Source organism: Lepus europaeus, chromosome 13 (genome assembly GCF_033115175.1).
Source record: "Lepus europaeus isolate LE1 chromosome 13, mLepTim1.pri, whole genome shotgun sequence".
NCBI lineage: Eukaryota > Metazoa > Chordata > Mammalia > Lagomorpha > Leporidae > Lepus > Lepus europaeus.
Genome location: NC_084839.1, coordinates 83,326,109 through 83,347,045, shown reverse-complemented (window position 1 = coordinate 83,347,045; position 20,937 = coordinate 83,326,109). Strand labels below are relative to the sequence as shown.

Here is a 20,937-nt window from a genome sequence, read left to right as displayed (position 1 = left end):
CAGGCTGCCTGGGTCCACCAGGTGACCACATGGCTGCACTGTCATCTGTTTATCCAGTTGCTATGTGGGCATGGAGGTGATGAGCATTTTTGCTGTCATAGTAATAGGGTGTACATGTGTTCCAGCAGATGTGCAGCAGGTACCTTCTGGGGCAAGGAGGCCAGTGGACAGGATGAATGACTATGAGCCCAGCTCACTGCTCGCGAGAGGGACAGACCCCTGGCACGAGGCCGCAGCGAAAGTGCTCATTTGGAGAGGGCCAAAGAGGGGAGCCCTGGCAGACAATACCTGGGGTGAATATCCATGCTGTGGCCTGGGTGCTCCGTTCCTGGACATCTAACCGCAGACACGAGATGTTGCATTTGGCTGGCCACAGGTGGGGTGGGGACAGACTTTTACTGGACAGCCTGGTGCAGAGATAGAAGTTGTTGCTTGTGGAATCACAAGTGAAAGTTCACATGCTGGAGGTTGGTGGCGACCTCAGGGACCTGTTCACGACCCCTAGTCTTGCCTCCAAGAGCCTTCTCTGTCCGGTTCTAGGACCACAGGCCTTGAGGAGGGACTAGGTCAGGGGATGCCCCCTCAAGCCCCCCGCAGCTGGGGCATAATGTATGGAGAGACTCTGGTGTCAGCACACAAGAGTCCCTGAGTAACTCAGATGCCCGTGCCCCTGCCTCCTCCCTCCCAGAGGACCCTGCGCTCTGCTCCCTGCCCCGTGTGCAGTGTGTGAAGCCACCCCACCACCTGTGCTGAGCAGCTTCCTCTGGGACAAACAGGAAGTAGCTCACCCTGAGGAAGCTAGCAGGGGCTGTTCTGCGGGGCTGGGTGCCACCTTCCTGAAGTGAGGGCAGCAGGCTGGGTGTTCTCTGAGCCTTGGGGCAGGAACCCCAAGAGTGGAGGAGAGGACGCAGTGGATGAAGCTGACTGCTGGCCAGCGGGGGCTCTGGGTACCCTCCTTGCCTGTACCAGGGGAGTCTTCCACCCAGAGTTTTGCTTCTTGTAGTCTTGGGAGGAGGAAAGTGCTAGGAGCCAGGGCAGAGCTGGCTGCTCCAGTGGTCTGGGAGGTTCTTCTTTAATTTTGGGGCAAGCAGGAACCATCCCCTAGCAATACCCCATGTACCTCTCCACACACATATCCCATGCATGTACCCAGCTTCTACTTGGAAGGAAAGGGAGATGCGGACTCTGTCGCCTGTAGCGTCACCTTGAAGTGACTCGGAAAGAGAGTGAGCAGCCGCCACTCCAATTGCCTTCATCCAGAGGCCCAGTTAGCTATGAAGCAGGTGGCCCTGTCCTTAACCGTGAGAAATGCAGAAGGGCCGCGGTGCAGGCCTGCGAATGAGCTGAGGGGGCGGATCCCTGGGGCCTCCTTCCAGCTGGAGGAGCGGGGGCCCTCACTCACACCTGGCTCTGCCTCCTTCCTCTGTACCCTCTACGTGACCACTGTCAGTGATCGGCCACTTCTGCTCTCTCGTCTTCTGCGACTTCCCGGTAGACTTCTGCAAAGCCCACCACATCCTCCGCCCTTGTCTTCTCTGACCACACCCTCCCCCCTGTGTCTCTCACCTTCTCAGCAGCCCCTCTGAAGTCCCCTGGCTGACTGCTCTCCTCGCATCCTCCTGGGCGCCCCCCATGGCCGGCTCTGACCTCCCCCCTGTTGGTCACCCACGCGCATAACTCCAGGCCCGAACTTCGGTTGCCTACTTGAGTGTCTCACAGGTAGCTCAAGCCCGGGGTTTAAACAGTCAAGTGCTTGCTCTTCTCCACTAAGCCTTACCTCCCCAGTTCTCTCCTCTTTCAGCCAAAGCCTGTATTAGAGCCCATCCAGTTGCTCAAGCCAGAAATCTGGAAGTTTCACTTGCCCTCTCCCTCATCTTTGCCTCCCATTGGGAGAAGCTTCAGGGTCTACCAGCCCACCTGAATGTATCCCATGATGTATGCCTCCCCATCTCTGCTGTTGCCACCTCCCCACCCCAACTGTCATGCCCCTGCCCCTGAACTTCATAGAGCCTCCTGATCTCTCTCTCTCTCTCTCTCTCTCTCTCTCTCTCTCTAGTTTATTTGAAAGGCAGAGTTAGAAAGAGAGACAGAGAGAAAGATCTTCCATCTGCTGGTTCACTCCCCAAATGACTGCCCTGGCTGAAGCCAGGAGCTTCCTCTGGGTCTCCCATGTGGTTGCAGGACCCAAGCACTTGGGCCATCTGCTGCTGCTTTCCCAGGTGCGTTAGCATGGAGCTGGATCGGAAGGGAGCAGCTGAGACTTGAACAGGCACCCGTATGAAATGCCAATGTCGCAAGCGGCAGCAGCGGTGCACCAAATACCCCTTGCTCTTAGGTGGCCCTCAGCCATCCTTCTCAGTTCGGTGGGCAGGTGATCTTCAACGTAAATGCGTCAGCACTCCCTGACCTGCATGTCCCCCACTTAAAATGCACAGTAGCTTACGACTGTGGGCCCTGTGGATTCTGGCCTTGTCCCTCCCGGTCCCTCCTTCCACAATCTCCAGGGCCCCTTGGCTGGGTGCCCCACCTCAGTGTGTGCTCTCTGCTGCCTGACCGTGTGGAGGCCTTTCTCAGGCCAGGCCTAAAGTGCTGTACTGCCCCTTCCCCATGTACTCACCTCTGCCGCGCTCTCACTTCTCTCCACTCCCAGCGGCCCAGGTCAGAGCACACCCAGTCTCCCTGTTTCTTCTCTGTCTGTGCCACTAGATGGGATGCTCCCTGAGAGCAGGGGCCATGTGTTCTGGTCCTGATGACAGATCAGCACCGTATGGAGCCCATGCTGGCCAAGCTGTGGCCACGTTCCTGAGGCTCCCGAGAGGCTGGGGCAGGGTTTGCACCCAAGGCTCCGTGTCTTCCCTGGCTGGGAAGAGAGTTGTGAAAGCCCACGCCTAGGAGGAACTGCAGCTTGGAGGAGAGGAGGAGCCAGATTTGCATGACCCTGAGCATAGAGGGCTTGGAGAGGAGCCTGCCCCAAGCACCCCAGCCCCAGGAAGTAGAGGCCCATCTCATAGGTTGGAATATGCAGACGTTGTAACCAAAGCTGACACGTTGTGTCATCTCCTACCTCCGGCCTCAACTGTGGCCCGGCCAGTGGCAGGCCAGGTTTGCAACAGGGGTCTCGCCCTCCTCTGACTGTGGCTGTGCAGCAGCACAGCTGACCCCTGGCCTTTGGCTCCTGCTGTGGCCCCACCTCTGTTCCTGTTTCCCAGCCTGGCTCAGTATCCCAGGTGCATGAGAGTGGGTGACCAGCAGGTCCATGCAGCCCCTGCCATCAGCGCTGCCTCCACCTTCAGTCTAGGGCAGCAAGGCAGTGCTACACCGAGGAGGCAGCCATGCGGGTCCAGGAGCAAAGAAGTGCAGGAAACCAGGCGCCCCGAGTGTGGTGGAGAAAGGTGGTGCTTGGCTCCTTGTGCTTCGTTCGGGGGGCATGTGGCTGCAGGGGGTGACTGGCTGGGGTGGTCTGGTCTGAAGGTGCACCTGTCACCACCATGCACATGGAAGAAGGGAGCAGTTGGATTTCAGGACGAGCACTCAGGCTAGGGCGGGGTCTCAACAGAGTGGTTGTGGTAGTTGAAGCTGGAGAGTAGGCGGTGCCCAGGGAGAAGCCTCAGGCTGGTGCTCCTGGACCCTGTGACCTGTGTGCTGGGAATTCTGCGGTGGGGAATGGACGACGGTCGCCTCATGTTCTCTGGGGTCCTGGGTTCTAATCCCAGCCTTGTGGCCTCCCAGCTGTGCTACCCGAGGGGGGGGGCAGTGCCCCCCTGAGCCTGTCCCCAGCCCTGCATCATGTGTTATGGTCACGGGTCAGGAGCTCAATGGGAGGAGTGGTGCGCCGCCCTGGGAGCCTGATGCATAACCACAAGCAGCTGTTACTGGTGACAGGAGACAGGCCACATAAAAATTGAAATATCAAAAACAGAAAGTTGCCCGGCCTGAGGCCCTCCTGTCTCCCACAGGTGAGCTGCGGGGAGTGGTGGTGGCTAGGACAGAACCCCAGGGAGGAGGGCGCTGGGGCCAGCTCACCAGCCAGGCCACCACCTTCCCCTTTCTGCGTTCCTGGCCCCAGGCAGCTTCTCCACGGGCTCCGGGAGCTGGGCCTGGCAGCAGAGGCCCTGTGAGCAGGAAGTGTGGGGTGCTGGGGAGGCGGCGGGGAGCAGGAGGGGTGTGGGTCGCCGTGGTTTGGGTTAGCGGAAGTAGGAGGCTCCAGCCGCCACATTGTCAGCGCCGACCGGCTGTGCAGCAGGAAGTGCTCCCGGGGGGCCCGGGCCCAACGCATCCCTTGTGGGCCCTTTGGAGGTGAGCGAGGTGGACCAGCGTGGAGCGGGGCTCGGGGTGGGGCCCTGGGCCAAGCATGGAGTTTGTAGGGTCGGGAGCGGGCCCTGCGGCAGAAGCTGCGCCAGGTGGGCCGCACGGAGGCCGGGGCCAGGCGTGCCCTGGGCGCCTACTGCGCATGCACCTGCTGTGGACCGGTCTCGCCTTCCCCTTGCGTCCGTCTGTGCCCTGCTTCCCTCAGCCTGGCCTCTCCCCATCTGGCCCTGGTCTGCTTTCCTTCCCTGTCCCCTTCTCCCACTGTCCAAGCCCCGCATGTGTGCAGAAGCAAAGGGGGGAGGCCTGCGGAGGAGGCGCTTGCTAAACCTTGTGGGCGTGTTGGAGACCGGTGACCGCCTGCGCTGGGCCCCCGGTGGGGGTGGTGGTGTGGGGCTTGAGGCCCCACGTGATTGCCCTGAGACCCTGAAGGGAGGGGGAGAGTCCCGAGGGTCCGTTAGGTGGGGGTCGTGCGCACTCGGCCACTAGGGGGCCCCACCTTCCCCTTCGGGAGAAGCTCTGGTTAGGGGTTGGGGACCTGCCCACGTAACTCTGGTTCAGCCCTGTGGTCCTGGAACAGAACTCCAGAAGTGTCTCTTTGGGACGCTTACCAGGCCCACTAGGTATAGTGTCGGCCGCAGCGGGAAGCCCCCAGCCTCCGCCCCGGTATTTTAGGACCTGGAATCCCACAGATGGGAGTCAGGGCTGCCGGAAGGCGGGGAAGGGTGCCCCATGGTCAGCTGATGTGAATGCTCCGCGGTTGTGCGGGATCTCGGCTGGGATTGTCAAGTGGGCCCAGGTGGGCCTGGGGAGCAGCTAGGGCACCGGCACAGGGAGGGGACCCGGCTGCCGAGCTTCGTGGGGGAGGGGAGAGGTGGGGCAGAGGACAGAGGGTGGCAAGGCCCAGTCCGGCCTGGGCTTTGAAGCAGCTGCTCTCTGGGGTCCCTTTGTCACCCCCGATCCTCCCACCCTGCCTGCCCACCGCAGCCCTCGTCCCCTCTGCCGCCCCAGCTGGCCCCACCACAGGGCCCTCAGCCTCTTTCTCTTTCTGCTCTTTTGCCTGCCGCCTCCTCCTTGTGGGCAGGATGTGGGGCTGCGATCGATCGCCAGCTCCCTCACTGTGCGCCGGCTCCCGTTAAGGCAGGGGCGCCTGGCCTCGGGGACCTGACTCAGCAGCCGAGCAGGCTGTGCGGGAACAGGACAGGTCATCCCGCAAAGTCCCAGCCAGGCCAGGAGCCTTTGGGCGATTTTCCCCAAGAGAGAAACTGTTTCCAGGGAGAAGGGAAGGACCCTTGGCTTGCTGAGTCTGGAAACTTGAAGGGGGAAGACAGACCAGGGAAACACATGCCCTCGGCCTGGGAGGCTGGGGCTGACTCCCCCAGCAGCCGGAGCTGGAGCTGAGGGGTGGGGCGTCCTGACAAGGATAGCTATTGGTTTTTGTTCATTTTCACTTCTCTGGGTGGGCCTGCAAAGCAGCCCCGTTAAACATGTGTCTGGAGCTCCTCCCCGGGGCTCAGACCTCTGCCCGTTTTGTAACAAAGCCACAGAGGAGCTTCACCCACCTGACCTACTGGGGGACCAGGTGAGGTTGTCCATGCAGGGTCAGTAGTTAGGATGTGTAGGATGTGTGTCTCTGTGGGCCTGCATGTTTCACCATGAACCTGCAGTGGCAAAGGACGGTGGTCGGTGCAGGTGCCCAGGGCTATCACTCTTCTGCCCCTGGCAGGCTTGTCCTCTCGCCTCTGTGTGTGTGTCCACCCCGCCCCCTCCAGCCAGAGACCAGGGCCTTATCCCCAGGCCGAGGGTTAGAAACAAACCCACGGTTAAAAAAGTTCCATCTGGGTGGCAGCTGGGCTCCCTCTTGTCTCCTAACATCAGAAATTACTTGTCTTGAAGCCCGAGGGTTGAGCTGTCTGGGGTGATCCTTGGGCCCTCCCCAGCCATCACTTCTTTACTCCCCAACCAGCTGGACACGAAGCCTTTGTTCCCAGAGACATGTGATTTCAAAGGAGATATTACTGAACACCAAGGGTGGGGGAAAGAAAGAGATCGAGACAATTCAGGATGCGTTAGAGCTGGGCTCTGCTCCCCAAGTGCTGCCCACCTCTTCTTGATGGGTGTCTCCCTGCTTCCGGGGAACAAGGCTGTGTCCACCCGTGGCCCTTCCTGGGTAATACTGCCCTCAGCCAGGGGTCTGGTGGGACTGCCGTGATGGGTGAGAGCAGTGACCCCACCTTCAGGTCATCCCACTCCTTTGTCCAGGAAGGAGCAATAAAGAAGGGAGAGTGAACGGACGGAAGGAAGGGTGGACAGACGTACACATGCAATTACAGGGGTCCCTAAGTGACCACTGGGGCTGGGGGGCACCTTTTCCCCAGAGCGCTGGGCATCCTGGGAGGAGGAGGTGATTGGCTCACAGGCAGACCGGCCCCCAGGGAGAATGCTAATGTTACAGCACTGTGATTGTTCTTCTCCAAGCCTCAGTCTCTCTCCCTGGTCCTCCGGCCAGTTAAGCAGGAAGCATTTTGAAGGTCGTCTCCTCTCGCCGTTTGCTCCCCCCACTTCCCTCTTCTTTTCACAGAGCTCTCTGGGGTGCTGCCTCTGACAGAGCTGCACAGGCCTGCTCTGGACAGTGCCTGTGTTTCTCCAGGGAATGACAAATGCCCCAGAGAAGTGATCTGTGCGTGGGAGGGGCGTGATGCCTAAGAGCGCCCTCGCCCTGGGTTTAGACCCCAGCTCCCCACTTATGAACGAGCTTGCACGTTCCTGAACTTCTCTGAGCTCTGGTCTCTTCATAATAAGCAGGGGATGCTGCCCCTTGTGTCGTGTGTGGCGTGGCTGGTGGGACGGGGGAGCGCTGTGAAGCCGGATTACTGGCACAGTGCAGGCACCCCATGGCCCCATGGGCTGGCTTGCTGAGGAACGTACAGGAGCCCCAGTTAAACTTGAGTTTTGGGTAAACAGAGACTAAACTGCGAGTCTAAGTGTGCCCTAGGTATCCAGCCTTCTGTATGATTATTTGCTAAATTTGGCAACAGCCTTCTTGGAACTAGGACCACCTCCCACCGGGCTTCAGAACCCCAGGTGTCTCAGGGGTGGACCTGAACTGCTCAATGCTGACCTCTAACTTCCTAATGCACTTGAACTGACGGATGACCGTGAATGCCCCACTCCCAGAACTTCGTCAGTGGGATAAAAATACCCGTCACCAAATCGTGCCATCATTTAGCTCCTGAGACCCGCCCACAGACAGGAAGCACGTGGGACCTGCCCACTTGGCACTCACATTCAGGCGAGCTAGAACCCTGGGCGTAAACACAGCAGAAATTACATGGGGCTCAATGCTGCGAAGTCAAAGAGCCCTCGAGGGACGGAGGACGGGCTGAGTTGAACGGGTTAACAGAATTATGGCACGGGCTGCACCCCTAGTGCAAAACCCAGCACAGCCTTGCATTGCTTAACCATGGGGCTGCCTTCCGAGAAATGCAGCCCTCTCACTGTGGGGCGAACATCCTGGAGTATGCTCAGGCCTCACCGTCACCTCCTGCACCCTCAGCTGCATAGCGTGGCCACCATTGTGTGCGTGGTCTGTCGCTGTTGGAAATACCACTTTGCAGCCCCTACCTGCCCTTAGCACCCATCTCCTCCCATCGCCTGCGGTTCCCAAGATCTGCTCTCTTCTCTCTGTGCTCTGAGAAGTCTTGTGTGTCTAGCCTAGTCAGTAACGTGGGCCTCGATGGCTGCTTTATGCACGTAAATACATATTGGTTCCTAAAATGTAAGTGTGCAAAGAGAGACCCGTGGGAACTCCTTGTCATCACGGAAAACAATGCAGGACACCCTTGCTGCTGGCCCTGCCCCCGTTCCTATTATTAGCATGTGAACTTTGCCCATCAGGTGGCTTTACTCTGAGTGGATGTCATCCTGGCAAAGCGCTCTGATGCCCACAGGGACCAGAGGCTGGTACATATTCAGTTACCATGTGTGGGGGTTGTGGGAACGAAGACAGGAGGAGCACTCATGACCAGGAAGGGAGCCAGCTGTGGGTGAAGAACAGAGCTTAGTAGAGAACGGGGTAGCAAGGGCGGGCAGCCTTGGGACTGGGAGGAGACGGTTGGTGGAGCTGCAGGTGCACCAGGAGCATCTCCCCACCTCCCCCTTCTGTCTCCTGAATGGAGACATCTTCCCAGTCATGTGCGGCACCCTGTGGTCCTCTCCACCAGGCAGGCCTGAGGACAGAGGCTTGGGATCCAGGGGAGCTGCCGGAGCATGGACAGTGGGTCTTGAGTACCCCGTCCCCTCCTCACTGGAGGCAGGGCTGTTGTGGGCCTCTTCCCCAAGAGCACTGAGGGTATGAAATGGGGAGCAAGGTGGCATCTCTGGACCTGCAGACTTAGGGTGCAGACCATGGGAATCCTCAGCCAGGGCCCTGGGGTGGGGTGGAGAGGTGGCTCCCAGGACGCATGTGAAGATGGAGCTAAAATGGTTGGAGACAGCTAGGAGGAGACTGGAAGGAGGACCAGTTCAAGTCCAGCGGACGAGAGCATCGGGTGTAAGACCAACCGTGCAACTGCCCTGCCTTGTAGGAAGGCAACCCTTCTGGGGAAGCTGAGTTGTCACGAGTGACAGAAGAGCCCTGAGGCTGGCCAGGGGCTCTTCCCAGGGACCTGAAACTTCAGAACCATGAAGTTGTCATCCTGCAGGTTCAAGTTCTTGTTAGGCTAAACGTGAGAAAGGCGAGATTGGGACAGACGAGGGTGCAAACCCAGGCAGGGATTTTATGAGGATTCCGTGACCATGCGTAGGGTACTGACTGTGTTAGTCCTAGCTCGTTTCTCTCCAGGGCCGTGTTTTCCAGGTGAAGAGGTGGGTCCTGCCTGACTTTGGTTTGAAAGCTCCGGGGGTTACCTCTTACTGAGTATCTCCTGGTAACCATGCTGGTCTGGAGGCTGGACACGAATCGCCACCATTAGCCCCCCGGCTCAGCACCTCGCTGATTCATTTGGCTGTAAGTGGCAGAGTGGACTTTGAGCCCAGGGTCCTGTGGTCCTGCCTTGAACCCAAGCTCTCTACTGCCAGGAGTTGTCCCCCGCAGGTCTGTGGTGCGTGCTGGCCAGGGCCCTGCACACCAGGCCAGGCCCCATCTCCGTTGCCTGCCTGTGGAGGTTGAGGTGAGGAGGCCTCCACGAGGACCAGGCGTGGCACTGGGGAAGGCTGCCCAGGCAGCACCCGCTCTGTGTCAGAGGAGGAGGTGCCCACTGTCGGGAGAGAGTCACACACAGGAAGCTGAGTGGTCTGCGCACTGAGTAGGGCCTCCCTTCCCAGTGGTGGATCCGTCGGCCAGTTCCTCATCTGTGAGTCAGGGGCACAGCGCACCTGCTCGCCCGCAGGCCAGGAGGTTGGGTGAGCAGAGGGTGAGGATGGCTGTGCTAACCGTGCGTGTCGTTCTGGGCATGCGGGAGTTACGTATGATATGCCTTGAGAGCATGGGCATGTGTGTGTTTATTAACACTCTTATTCGCCCAGATGTCTCAGTACAGCTACCAAGCATACCCTGTCTTCAAGATAGACACGAGTATGTGACAAGAGCCGGGCAAAGGCAACATAAGGGAAGAGGTGATGCAGCCAGGGGCACGCCGAACAATGGGAACACGTGCCATGGGCCAGCCTGTGTTAAACTTGTTTTAGTTATTGGAGTGGCAGAGCAACAGAGAGGGAAAGACAGAGAGCTCTTGCATCCACTGGTTCTCTCCCTAAATGTCTGCAATGGGCAGGACTGGGCCTGGCTGGAATCCAGGAGCCAGGAACTCCATCCAGGTCTTCCTCCTGGGAGGCTGAACCCAAGCACTTGAGCCATCTTCCTCTGCCTTCCTAGGTGCGTTAGCAGGGAGCTAGATCAAGCCGGTTTTCCTGAGGAGGCAGGGTGGCTCTGCGAGGCGTGTATGCTGCGGTCCGTGTGTGGGGGATGGGGACTTGTGCTGTGCAGTAAAACACCCGGGGAGGGCCGACCCACGGTGCTCATGTGGCTGCTGTGCAGGGCAGCTCTGAGCAGATGTGGGGCAGCCCCAGGCAGACAGCGCCACCACAGCCCCAGCGGGTGGGCAGCAGGGCGGAAGCATCCTCCCTCCTTGAGGCCTGGCCTGAGCGTAGTGGACAGTCCCTTCCTGCTTCCACCTGGGCCAACCTGCACTGCTGTCAGCAGCTTGCAAAGAACCAAGATCCAGCCCTGTGAGCTGGCCTCGTGGACGGGGCAGGCCCAGGCACGGGACCCTGGGCTGGTGGGGACAAGGCAGGCCGGGGCCTTTCTCACCCGGGTGCCCACTTCTCCCAGGAGTCTGCGCCACTCTCTGGCCTCTGATGTGAGCACATGTGCAGTTAGGTGCGAGCATTTCTGGCCGTCCCCAAGGCTCCGAGGGGGTCTCTGCTGCCGACAGTGGGGGATCTGGTTTGAGCTGCTCATCCTTCTTAGTTAAGCTGCAGGGACACCTTCAGCTGACAGAAGGCGTCTTGGGGGCCGGCGCTGCCTGGTGCAGGCAGGGTCGAGACGGCTCACGTGGCATCCACAGTGTCTTGAGTCCCTGCAGGGCCGGGGAGGATGGTGTCTCTTGAGCAGTGGACTCTGCAGAGCCGTCCACCACTCCAGACGAGAGCGTGGATGCTGTTCCCTCACCCGCATTTGCTTTGGGCATTTCCAGGGTAGATGTGGATTCCCAGTTCCCGCCCCGGCCGGCGCTCGCACTAGTCCGCACGATGGGATTGTGAGAACAGACCCTCCTGGGGGCTCCGGTGCAGCTTCACTCCGTGGACCATGGGTGACCACAGACTCCCGGACCACGCCCAACCCGTGGAACTTCTCGACATCTATTTGGGAGGTGACCTGCAGCCCCCTCCAGGAGACTGCCCTCTGGGCCCTCCCAAACTGCCCGAGGACCAGACCTGGGCTGTGGACCCCGCCGGAGCCACCCGGCAAGATGCTCCTCCCTGGAGCTCCGATGTGGAGCCCTCACACCTGGGGAGCTGCTCCTCCCAGGGGGAGCCCAGGCAGAGCGCCGCAGCATCCCCGGGGCCGTCTGGGGACAGCCGTGGTCTGGGGAGCCCTCAGCAGAACCGGAGCTCGTCCACCCAAGTGGTGTTCTGGGCGGGCATCCTGCAGGCCCAGATGTGTGTCCTGGACCTGGAGGAGGAGCTGGAGAAGACGGAAGGGCTCCGGGCCGGGCTGAAGTGCTGCCTGCCCCCTGCCCCTGCAGAGCTGCCCGGCCACATGGACTTGCACCCCAGCCCCCCTGTGGGGGAGGACTCTGGGGAAGACAGCAGTGGGCCGGAGGAGGAGAAGCAGGCATGGCCGAGGGAGGGGACCCCAGGCCTTTCGCCCGAGTGGGGTGCAGAGGAGGAGAGCGTGTTCTTCGACAACCCCCTGTTCCTGGAAAGCCCTGGCTCTGAAGCCAGTGCTTCAGGAGAGCGCTTCTCCTGGGGGTTCCCAGACCCCACCGCGGATGTGAACTTGGGGCCCGACGGCCCACAGGCCCTTGAGCCGCCACTGCTAGGGGGCACCGTGGCTTGGGAGCTGGGGAGTGAGCCAGAGTGGGGGGATCACGGTGCTGAACACGGTGGGCGCAACACCCCTCCGTTCCCGGTGCCCACCTACAAGCTGCACCCCTGCTGCACCTTCGAGGCCACCACCGAGGGGGCCGTCGCAGCGCCTTCTGGCCAGGAGGAGAGCCAGGTAAGCGCAGTAGTCCTGGGAACCAGCCCAGGGCTCCATGGGGATGAGGAAGGGACATGGCCTTCCTCAGGAGTTCCCAGGCCCCAGCCATGCTCTTCTGTGGATAGGGCCTTTTGGAGTGGAGGGGTGGGTGGTGATGGAGGAGAAGATCAGGACCAGGGTCGACTTCAGGACGACCGGACGTCATCTGCAGGTGGTGGCGTCGGCCAAACCTGCTGGCAACTAGGGCCAGAAATTCCGCTCCTCCCGGGCGCCGAGAGGCTGCGTCTCCACGTCTCTGGAGAACAGGCAGCTCTTCCCACCACGGGGCATTCTGGCCGACCCCTGGCTGTCCTCCCACCTCCGAGACCTTGCAGCGGCCGAGGGCAGGGTCAGCGTGCAGGGGTGACCTCTGGCCCTCACGCAGGGAGGGCTGTCCGGGAGTGCCGTCCTGTCCTCTCTCTCTCTCAAGAGATGTGAGGACTTTGTTACTTCTAGCTCACCCCTTGTTCTCCCCTGGCCAGCCTCAACAGATTGTACCCATATGACAGCGGGGAGGGGGCCGGGTCACGGAGACCATCGGGAGCACAGGCTGCCTGGGGAGATAAGGGGACTGAAGATGGCAGGGCGAGGCGTAACTTTCTAATCTCTCAGTTCCCACAGAACAGTGGACAAGGGCTCTTAAGCAGGGAAGCTCCCAGTACTGGAGGGGGACCCCGGACGGGGTGGTCGGGGCTCTGTCCTGGGCAGGTGCATTCTCCCTGGACCTTGCTCTAGTGCACCAGGCGCTCAGAGGGAAGCCTGGGAGCTCCACCCCAGAAGCTGGGAGCTGGCTGCATTCTGGAGCAGCAGAGCCAACCCAGCCCAGGACCCAGGGCCCACTGCCGTCCCTGTGACAACACAGCCCCTCCTTAAGCTGACCCATTGGAAACAGGGCCATCTGGGCAGACTGCGAGGGAGTACGTCTCGGGGTGTGGGAAAGGGCCTGGGAGCAGTTTCCCTCTGGCCAATCCCCCTCTTCTCTTTCTGTCCATCTCTGTGTGTCTCAGACTTCCCTGGACGACGGGCTGGGCCCTGCCTCCCCCACAGCACCCAAAGTAGACGAGATGGTGACCTGGGAACCAGGATGCCTCAGCTCCAACCTCGTCCCTGCCTCACATCCTGTGCGACCTTGGGCAAGTCACTTCCCTCCTCTGGGCTTCACCCTCTCCACCTGGGAAGGAGGACTGTGAAGCCACTGATTTCTAGGGCTGAGCCCCTGCACACTGGGTTGCGGGTCCTCTACCCGGGATTGGTCTCATGGACAGAAGGCCCAGGCTGCAACCCACATTGTCGGGCCAGGGGGAGGAGAGGGCGATTCCCTGTGTACTCCCAGCATCTCCCTTCTTCTCAGCGTCTCCAAGGCTCATGGAAATGCCCGTGTCTCTCTCAACAGGCCCCACCCAGCCCCGAGGGCTGTCGGATGGAAGAGGGTCCCTCCTGGCAGCAGGTGCCTGTCTCCCAGGAGAGAGGTGAGACTCAGTAAGAGCATCTGGGAATCTGGGAGGCTTTGGGATTTGGAGTAGGATTTGGTGCCTGTTCTGGGCTGTGCAGTCAGTGAAGCAGTGTGTAGAAGCCGGGGAAGTTTTGGTGCCTGGGTCCGACTGCTCTCAGCAGAAGTCCCGAGCCCGCGGGCTCCAGTCCTGGGAGTCCCTGCCTCTGTGTGGGAGAGGTCACTGGCTGAGCGAGGGGCAGGACGTGCTGCCCAGCTCCAGGGGAGGAGCCCCAGGGAGGTAGCCTCTGGAGGTGGCAGCCCAGGCCCTCCTCCTGCCCTGTGCCCGCCTCACTCTCTGCTCTTCTTCAGGTGAGAGGGAGGTTGGGCGGCCCCAGCCTCCTGCTCCCTGCACCGTGTTCCCCGGCGCCTGGGAGAGCCCAGCCTGTTTGCCAGAGCCCAGCTGCCCCGAGTCTGAGAGCACAGGCCCCGGGCCCATGCCCAGCCTGGCGGCCTCCCAGGAGGCTGGCCCACAGCTCCAGTGCCAGGGCTCAGGCGCTTTGCCCAACTGCACACCGGATGCCTCAGACTCTTTGCTCTTGGACACGGACGTGACAGAGCCGAGCTCCCTGAGGGAAGTGGAGGCAGGGGAGGCCGCTGACCCGGAGGAGGCATCGAGGAGCAAAGACACGGTTAGCACTGCAGAGGCTGGAGGCGGCCCGCCCAGTGTGCCCTTGACTTCTGCCGAAAGGTGAGTCTCCCACCACCTGGCTCTCTGGCTCCTAATTGCGGCTGTGGTTAAGAATCCCCTGGTCTGGATGGAGCATGAGAAGTGCCCACTGGGGTTTAACACACTGACACTTGACTAAGTGTAGGCTCCAGGACCGGAGGGTTTAAAGACACAGGGACTCAAGAGCAGACAGAGCCGAGAGAACCGCGCCCCAGGGAATCTGACCTTGGCCCTGTGCCCAGAACAATGGGATCGGAGCTAAGCAGGCTGACGGGGGCAAGAGCGGAGCTGGTGGCGTGGGGATTATAGACTGCTCTAAATTTGAAGAGGTATCTGGGAGAGACCACAAGAGTGTGGACCCAGGATGTTGGCTCAGATCTCCCCAAGGGGAGGTTTGGTTGGGACCGAGGGACTGGATCATGGGACCCATAGGAGGATGGTGTGATCTTGGTTTTTGGCCCCAGGTAGGAGTAGGCCAGCTGGTCTACCTGCGCCTGCCAGCCCTATAATCTGCATGTGGTAAGGGGTTTGGTTTCTGGTTGGTTGAATAGGGGTCATATGGAAGAGGCTTGGAGGATCCAGCACTTCCCCAGGTCATGGACCTAATGTGTAGTAACTGGACTGGTGACCCCACTCCCACCCTAATCCTTGGTTCACGGTGACAGAGAAACTCAGTGCCAGAAACCAAAGAACCGTCTTTCTGTGGTTTAGAGGCCTGGTAGCCAGAGGAGTCTCAGTATCCACAGAGGGAGGGTTCGGGTTAACAGAAGTTAGTTTATCCGACCCAAAACAGAAGTGCAGAAGTCCAGCTGAGGTGAGAACCATACTATCGTAGTAAAAAAGATTTAACTGTGGCTTTGTCTTGGTAAGTGACACTACATATTATGTAAGTAGGTTTACTTTCTCTGATATTTAACACAGTGGGGGAAGTTTAATTTTCCCAGTGTGAGTTTGCTGGTCTGATGAGACTTCATTCATGCCTGCCTGATTTTCTGTGAGATCATAAAGATCGTTTAAATGGCCTATATATATATATATATATATATATATATATATAGCCATGTTGAGGTTTAATTAGCATACCACGCAATTCACATGTTTAAAACATACAATCCCATGACAATTTGTATTTGCATAGTGCTTTTTTTCTTCTAAAGTGTTCCCTTATCTAGATATTATTTTAGTAACAATTTCAATCACTTGAGTTTTCTTTTTATCATTTCATTTTTCTTTTTTGAGAGATAAAGAGAGGTAAATAAAGAGAGACAGAGCTACAGTGGCTGGGGCTGGGCTGAGGCCAGAGCTGGGAGTTGGGAACACAATCCAGGCCTCCTACATGGGTAGCAGAACCCAACTGCTTGAGCCATCGCTGCTGCCTCCTGGGCTTGCACTAGCAGGAAGCTGGAGTGCAGAGCTGGAGGCAGGCATTGGACCCAGGCGCCCTGACTCGGAGTCCTGACTGGTAGGCCAGATGTCTATGCCAGTTACTTCATCGTTTTTTAGGGTGCATTTTAGGACTTTACCAGTTGATTTTCCAAATGATACTCTTCACATTTCATTTATTTATTTTATGTGAAAGGCAGAGACAGAGACCTCCCATCTGCTGGTTTATTCCCCCAAGTGCCCATATAACCAGGGCTGGGCCAGGCTGAAGCTAGGAGCCAGGATCTCAGCCTGAGTCTCCCATGCGGCTGGCAGCGACCCAAGTCCTTGAGCCATTTCCCAGGGGGCACGTTAGCAGGAGGTCGGAGTGGGAGCGGAGCTGGGCCTCCGGCCCAGGCACTGCAGCATGGGACGCAGATGTCCCAGGTGGCGGCTGAACTGCCACGCCAAACGCCTGTCCCTTTCCACGTGACAGTTGTGTCCTTTTTCTTCCTTCCTCTTCCATCGTGCACTGAACCCTCACCATTCCTTCCTCGCCAGGGGCTTTCTGTGTGATTGCTAGAGTCTTCCAGCAGCCCCTTGCGGCTCCTCCATGAAATCCTGCTCCCCGGCAGATTCGCAGTTGCACTTCTCAGTCAGTGTCTGTGGGGTTTCTCCCCAATGAGCCTCGAGAGCAGTGAGCAGTCAGCCATTCGCGTTGAGTGAAGAGGGTGCTGCTGTCTTCCTATGAAGGCGACTTTTGCTTACCTGTACAGCTCCCCAGCTGTGCTGGCACTGACCACGAAGATTCATGATAGGTAGCCAGGTAACACTGCGCCTGCTTGTAGTGTTGCAGCGTGGACAGAGTCAGGTAGAGAATGATCGAGAGTCCTGACATCCGACCCCGAGTGATCTCTGATTCTGTTGGGGGTGCCTGGGGCCTGTTCCCGTTCCTCATAGGTCACCACGCAGGCTCCCTGTGGTAAGGGCTGCTGGGCAGGGAAGGGAGAGGTTGGAAGCCACCTCTTGGACTTCCAGCTCTCATCGGTCCTGGAATCAACCAAGCTTCCTGGTTTTGGCCCCTTCCTTGCACTGTCCCTGGCTTCATGGTTATCAGTAGAGGCTGGAGCTGGGGGGTTGGGGGGAGGGGCGGATGGAGGCCTGTGAAGATAGCCTCAGGGAAGGGAGACAATCTCACCTTGCCTTGGGTTGGACAGAATACCCCCAGGTCCTCAAAGGGCTGGACCTGCCACCTGAAGCAAACCTAGTGTGGAGTGTGCCTGTGCTTTATCCGAGGAACCTCAGTGCACCCAGCTCAGCTCCAGCCCTCCTGGCCTTGAACGTGAACCTCCTGCCAGGGTCTGGTTCCATCTCAGCCTTTCCCTGGGGGAGACCAGGGTTCAGCTCTTTGCGTGGCTAGGCCATCATTCAAGGCGCTAAGGCTTTGAGCTCTGGTCCCCGCCTTCCGCGACAGGCCTGCAAGGACACTTGACCAGAGCCCTTGCTGGCCCATCCCGAGTGGGAGGCTGAGGACCCCAATGACTCTTCCAGGCTTCCCGAGAGCCCTATGCCCCAAGCAGAGACCCCAGAGGAAGGCCAGAGGCCACTGGCTGGAGACAAACTGGCTAATGGTGTCAGGACGGACAAAGTGGCCTGGAACTTGGCCTCTCGCCTCTACCGCCTGGAGGGCTTCCGGAAGTCTGACGTGGCTGCCTACCTGCAGAAGAAGTAAGGGGCTTCGAGCCTGGGCAAGGCTTGAGGCTGAGGCAGGATGGGGAGGAGCTGCCAGTGGGGTTCTTCTACCCGTGGCCTCTCCCTCTCCTCGGCTGGTGTCCCGCCCCTATCCAGCCCCATCGCCACCTCACGTCCCATCAGCCTTGCCCTGGGCCCCCACCATCCTTCCACCTGTCCTGCCTCCACCTATCCACGCCTTGATCCCCACTTAGAGCCCTGCACCCAGCTGCCTTGCCCACCCCCGCCTTCCTGGGTCCCTGCCACTCAGCACGGATGGGGTGGGTTCCAGGGGCAACATCCCAGACCTGGCTTCCCCTGACCCTCTTAGGGCCCGGGGTCCAGGCTGGCTGTACCCTTGCCTTGCTCAGCCCCCATTCCACCTGATTCTGTGATGTGTGCAGGCCCTGGGGACCCCAGCCCGACCTCGGGGGCGGGCTTCATCCCCATTTCCCCTCCCAGCAATGACTTCAGCAAGGCCGTGGCTGAGGCGTACTTGACCTTCTTCCAGTTTGGAGGCCAGAGCCTGGACCATGCCCTCCGGTAAAGCCTTTGGGCCCTCTCTGGGGGGGGGGGTGCTGCAGGGCAGTGACAGCTGCCTAGGTCCTGGGGTCCCAGCCTGGCTCTCCCTTTGATCCTGGCCCTCCCGGCAGGGGCTTCCTCCAGGCCCTGGTGCTCAGCGGGGAGACTCAGGAGCGGGAGCGAGTCCTCTACCAGTTCTCCAGACGTTTCCATCACTGCAATCCTGGGCTCTTCCCCTCCGCAGGTAGGGAGGCGTCGGCCCGAGGGCAGGGCAGGGGGCACTTGGGGGGACCCGAGAACAGGATGGCACGGAACTGCCCTGTGTCCACGCGGGAGCTCCCTGGGCGGCGGCTGTTGGGGGTGTGGTGGGGGCTGCAGAGAAATGGGGGCGGTCACCCACCTGTCGTGGACAGGAGAAAAGGAAGTCTGGGTTCCAGCACAGTGTTTGCACTCGTGTCTCTCTCGGGCAGATTCCGTTCACACCTTGACCTGTGCAGTCATGCTCCTTAACACGGACCTGCACGGACAGGTGAGGATGGGGGAGAGTGCCGGGGGGGGGGGGGACCCCGGGTGGGGCTGGGTCAGGGGCTGCAGCGGGGGAAGAGAAGACCAGAGCCTGGGATGGGTCTGGCAGGGCCCTGGGGGATGTGGAGAAGGTTCTGGAGCAGCCAGCTGGGGCTGCTGTGTCGGGGAAGGGAGTGCCAACTACCCCACTTCTCCCTACCACCCCGGCCACAGAACATTGGGAAGAGCATGAGCTGCCAGGAGTTCATAAGCAACCTGCGTGGCCTGCAGGACGGCGGGAATTTCTCCAAGGAGCTGCTGAAGGTGTGGTACCAGTGGGCCTGCCCGACGGGCTCGGGACCCCGGGGCTCCCTGTCTCAGACCCAGAGCCTTGGCTCCTTGACCCAAGGGGAATATGGAGCTGGGGCCTGGCTCTGCAGAAAGCACCCCTGGGAGGGTGAGGTTTCTTTGTCAAGGGCTGCTGGCCCCTGGCTGGCAGTGCCAACGGCATCTTGGAATTTGCCAGCCGTGCAAATGTATAGGCCCCCTGCGCTGGACCTACTGAACCAATCTGTGTGGCTCCGGTAGTGTTTTAATGGGTTTCTAGATGATTCTCAGGCTGGCAAAATCCAAGAGGCTCTGGTGCATTGGTTCCCTGAGTAGATGGAGAACCGAGATTCATGTAGCGGAAGTCTGGGGCTCAGCCTCAGGAGCTGGTGTTGCCGAGTTGGATTTCTAGCCAAGGCCAGTTCCTCCAGGAGGTCACAGTCACCTTATCCTGTCCTTATGTGGGTGATACACAGTGCGTCAAGTGCTTCGCACAGTGTCAGGTGCACGGTGTGCGCTTAATGAGCATGTAGGTCGTTTGCTCTCCCATCTATTTAGTGAACATTTATTGAACACTTACTATGCGCCAAACACTTTGTTAGGCACTGCAGGGCCTATAGAAGCAGTCAAGATACATCAATGTCAATACTATTTGTTATATTTTTTGTAAGTGCATTCGTTTGCTTATTATGCATTTGCTGTGGGAGTCGGTCTCTCCAGGCAGGATGGCACACGGGTGACTCATGCACCGTTCACTAGCTCAGCCCTAACTAAACTCCAGTGGACACAGAGGGACTCCACTGCCTTGATCATCATGTCTTCTCACCCAGCGCAGGGCCTGGCACATGAGAAATGCTCCATAGGTAGTTTTTTGAGTAGGTGGCTGGCTGGATGATGGATAAATGTCTGGATGCCTGGATGGATGGATAAGGATGCATGATGGATGGATGATGGGTGGAGGGGCAGCTGTGCTGGGGGGGACACACATGCTGCCTATCCTACCTCTGCTAGACAGTTTAGGGTCCCCCCCCAAACCAGGCCTGGGTCTCCCCTGCTCACCTGTGTGCTTCTGTTTCAGGCCCTCTACTGGTCTATCCGAAGTGAGAAGCTTGAGTGGGCTGTGTGAGTGAGAACCCCTTCCCCTCTCCTAGCACCCCTATCCCTGTCTCTGGGCCTGACCTCACCATTGCCCACTGACCAAGTGCAGGACCCTGGATGGTGCTTCCCTTTGCATGGGGCAGAGGCAGGAGCGGTGTGGGGCCAGGAGTAGCAAGGGTGTGGCTAAGCAGCATGTCCAGGAATTGGTAGGTTGTCTTTAAGAGGGTCTCCTTCTAATGGGCCCTGGGATGTGGCTCCCCAGCAGGAGAGAGGGTGCTGAGGCTTTGGGGCGGTGGATCCCTCCCAGTGATCTTTGTTCGATCGGCACCTCCAGCTTGATTCTCTGACATCCAGGGATGAAGAAGACACAGCCAGGCCCGAGAAGGCCCAGCCGTCTCCCCCGGCTGGCAAGATGAGCAACCCCTTGCTCCAGCTGACCCAGGACCCCGCAGCGCCCACCTACAAGCAGGGCATCCTGGCTCGCAAGATGCATCAGGACGCCGACGGCAAGAAGAGTGAGTGTCCGTGCTGCCCGAGAACAGGGCGGTGCCTGGAGAGCAGAGCTGCTCGGGGGCGTGTGCGGTGTGCAGTGTGCGGTGCGCGGACACCACCTATGTTCCTTCCTCAGTGTGAGGGAATGGTGTGGGGTGCTGCACCAGGTGCCTGGGGCAGGATGGGCACAGTAGCCAGACCCGGGGTGGCGGGGTGGCGCAGGGATTAGCATATCAGGGTCTGGGGCCCAAGGGGGAAGGAGCTGAGTGAGGGGAGGCTGGATTGAGTGTGGGGGTGTGGGACATGGGGGAAGGGTTTGTACTTTTGTGGTAAGGGCGAGAGGGGGACAGGGACAGGTCACTTCTGGGGAATGATGGTGTCTGACCTGAACTAAGGGGATGAGGCTCTGCATTCTTGAACTTGGGCAGAGCGTGTCCCCCACAGAGAAGAGCAAGCAGAGTGTGCTGAGCTCATGGGGAACGTGAAAGGGAGTGGTGGGAGCGCATTTGGGCCTCATTCCCCAGGTGGCTGATTGCTCTTTAGCAGGGCAGGGGCGTGGCCAGAGCAGTGACCTTAGCGACCCATCTGGAGTCACAGATGGACCAGGAAGGGAGCTAGCACGGGCTAGGAGAAGCCACAGGGGCTTGGGCAGGGCCCCTGCATGTGACCACAGGGAATCAGGCCTTCTTCTTC

The 20,937-nt window shown here is 59.5% G+C and overlaps 1 protein-coding gene across 1 annotated transcript in view; it reads left to right on the top strand.

Moving 5' to 3' along the window:
* The window catches only part of PSD4 (pleckstrin and Sec7 domain containing 4), a 35,082-nt gene that overhangs the window by 7,996 nt on the left and 6,149 nt on the right, over positions 1-20,937 (top strand). Inside the window, exons 2-12 of the mRNA XM_062209831.1 lie at positions 11,001-12,028; positions 13,057-13,182; positions 13,443-13,518; positions 13,851-14,229; positions 17,122-17,298; positions 17,764-17,844; positions 17,955-18,067; positions 18,294-18,352; positions 18,562-18,651; positions 19,733-19,776; positions 20,107-20,267. Coding sequence (XP_062065815.1) covers positions 11,114-12,028; positions 13,057-13,182; positions 13,443-13,518; positions 13,851-14,229; positions 17,122-17,298; positions 17,764-17,844; positions 17,955-18,067; positions 18,294-18,352; positions 18,562-18,651; positions 19,733-19,776; positions 20,107-20,267 — 2,221 coding nt within the window. The 5' untranslated portion in view covers positions 11,001-11,113. The remainder of the gene's footprint in view (positions 1-11,000; positions 12,029-13,056; positions 13,183-13,442; positions 13,519-13,850; positions 14,230-17,121; positions 17,299-17,763; positions 17,845-17,954; positions 18,068-18,293; positions 18,353-18,561; positions 18,652-19,732; positions 19,777-20,106; positions 20,268-20,937) is intronic.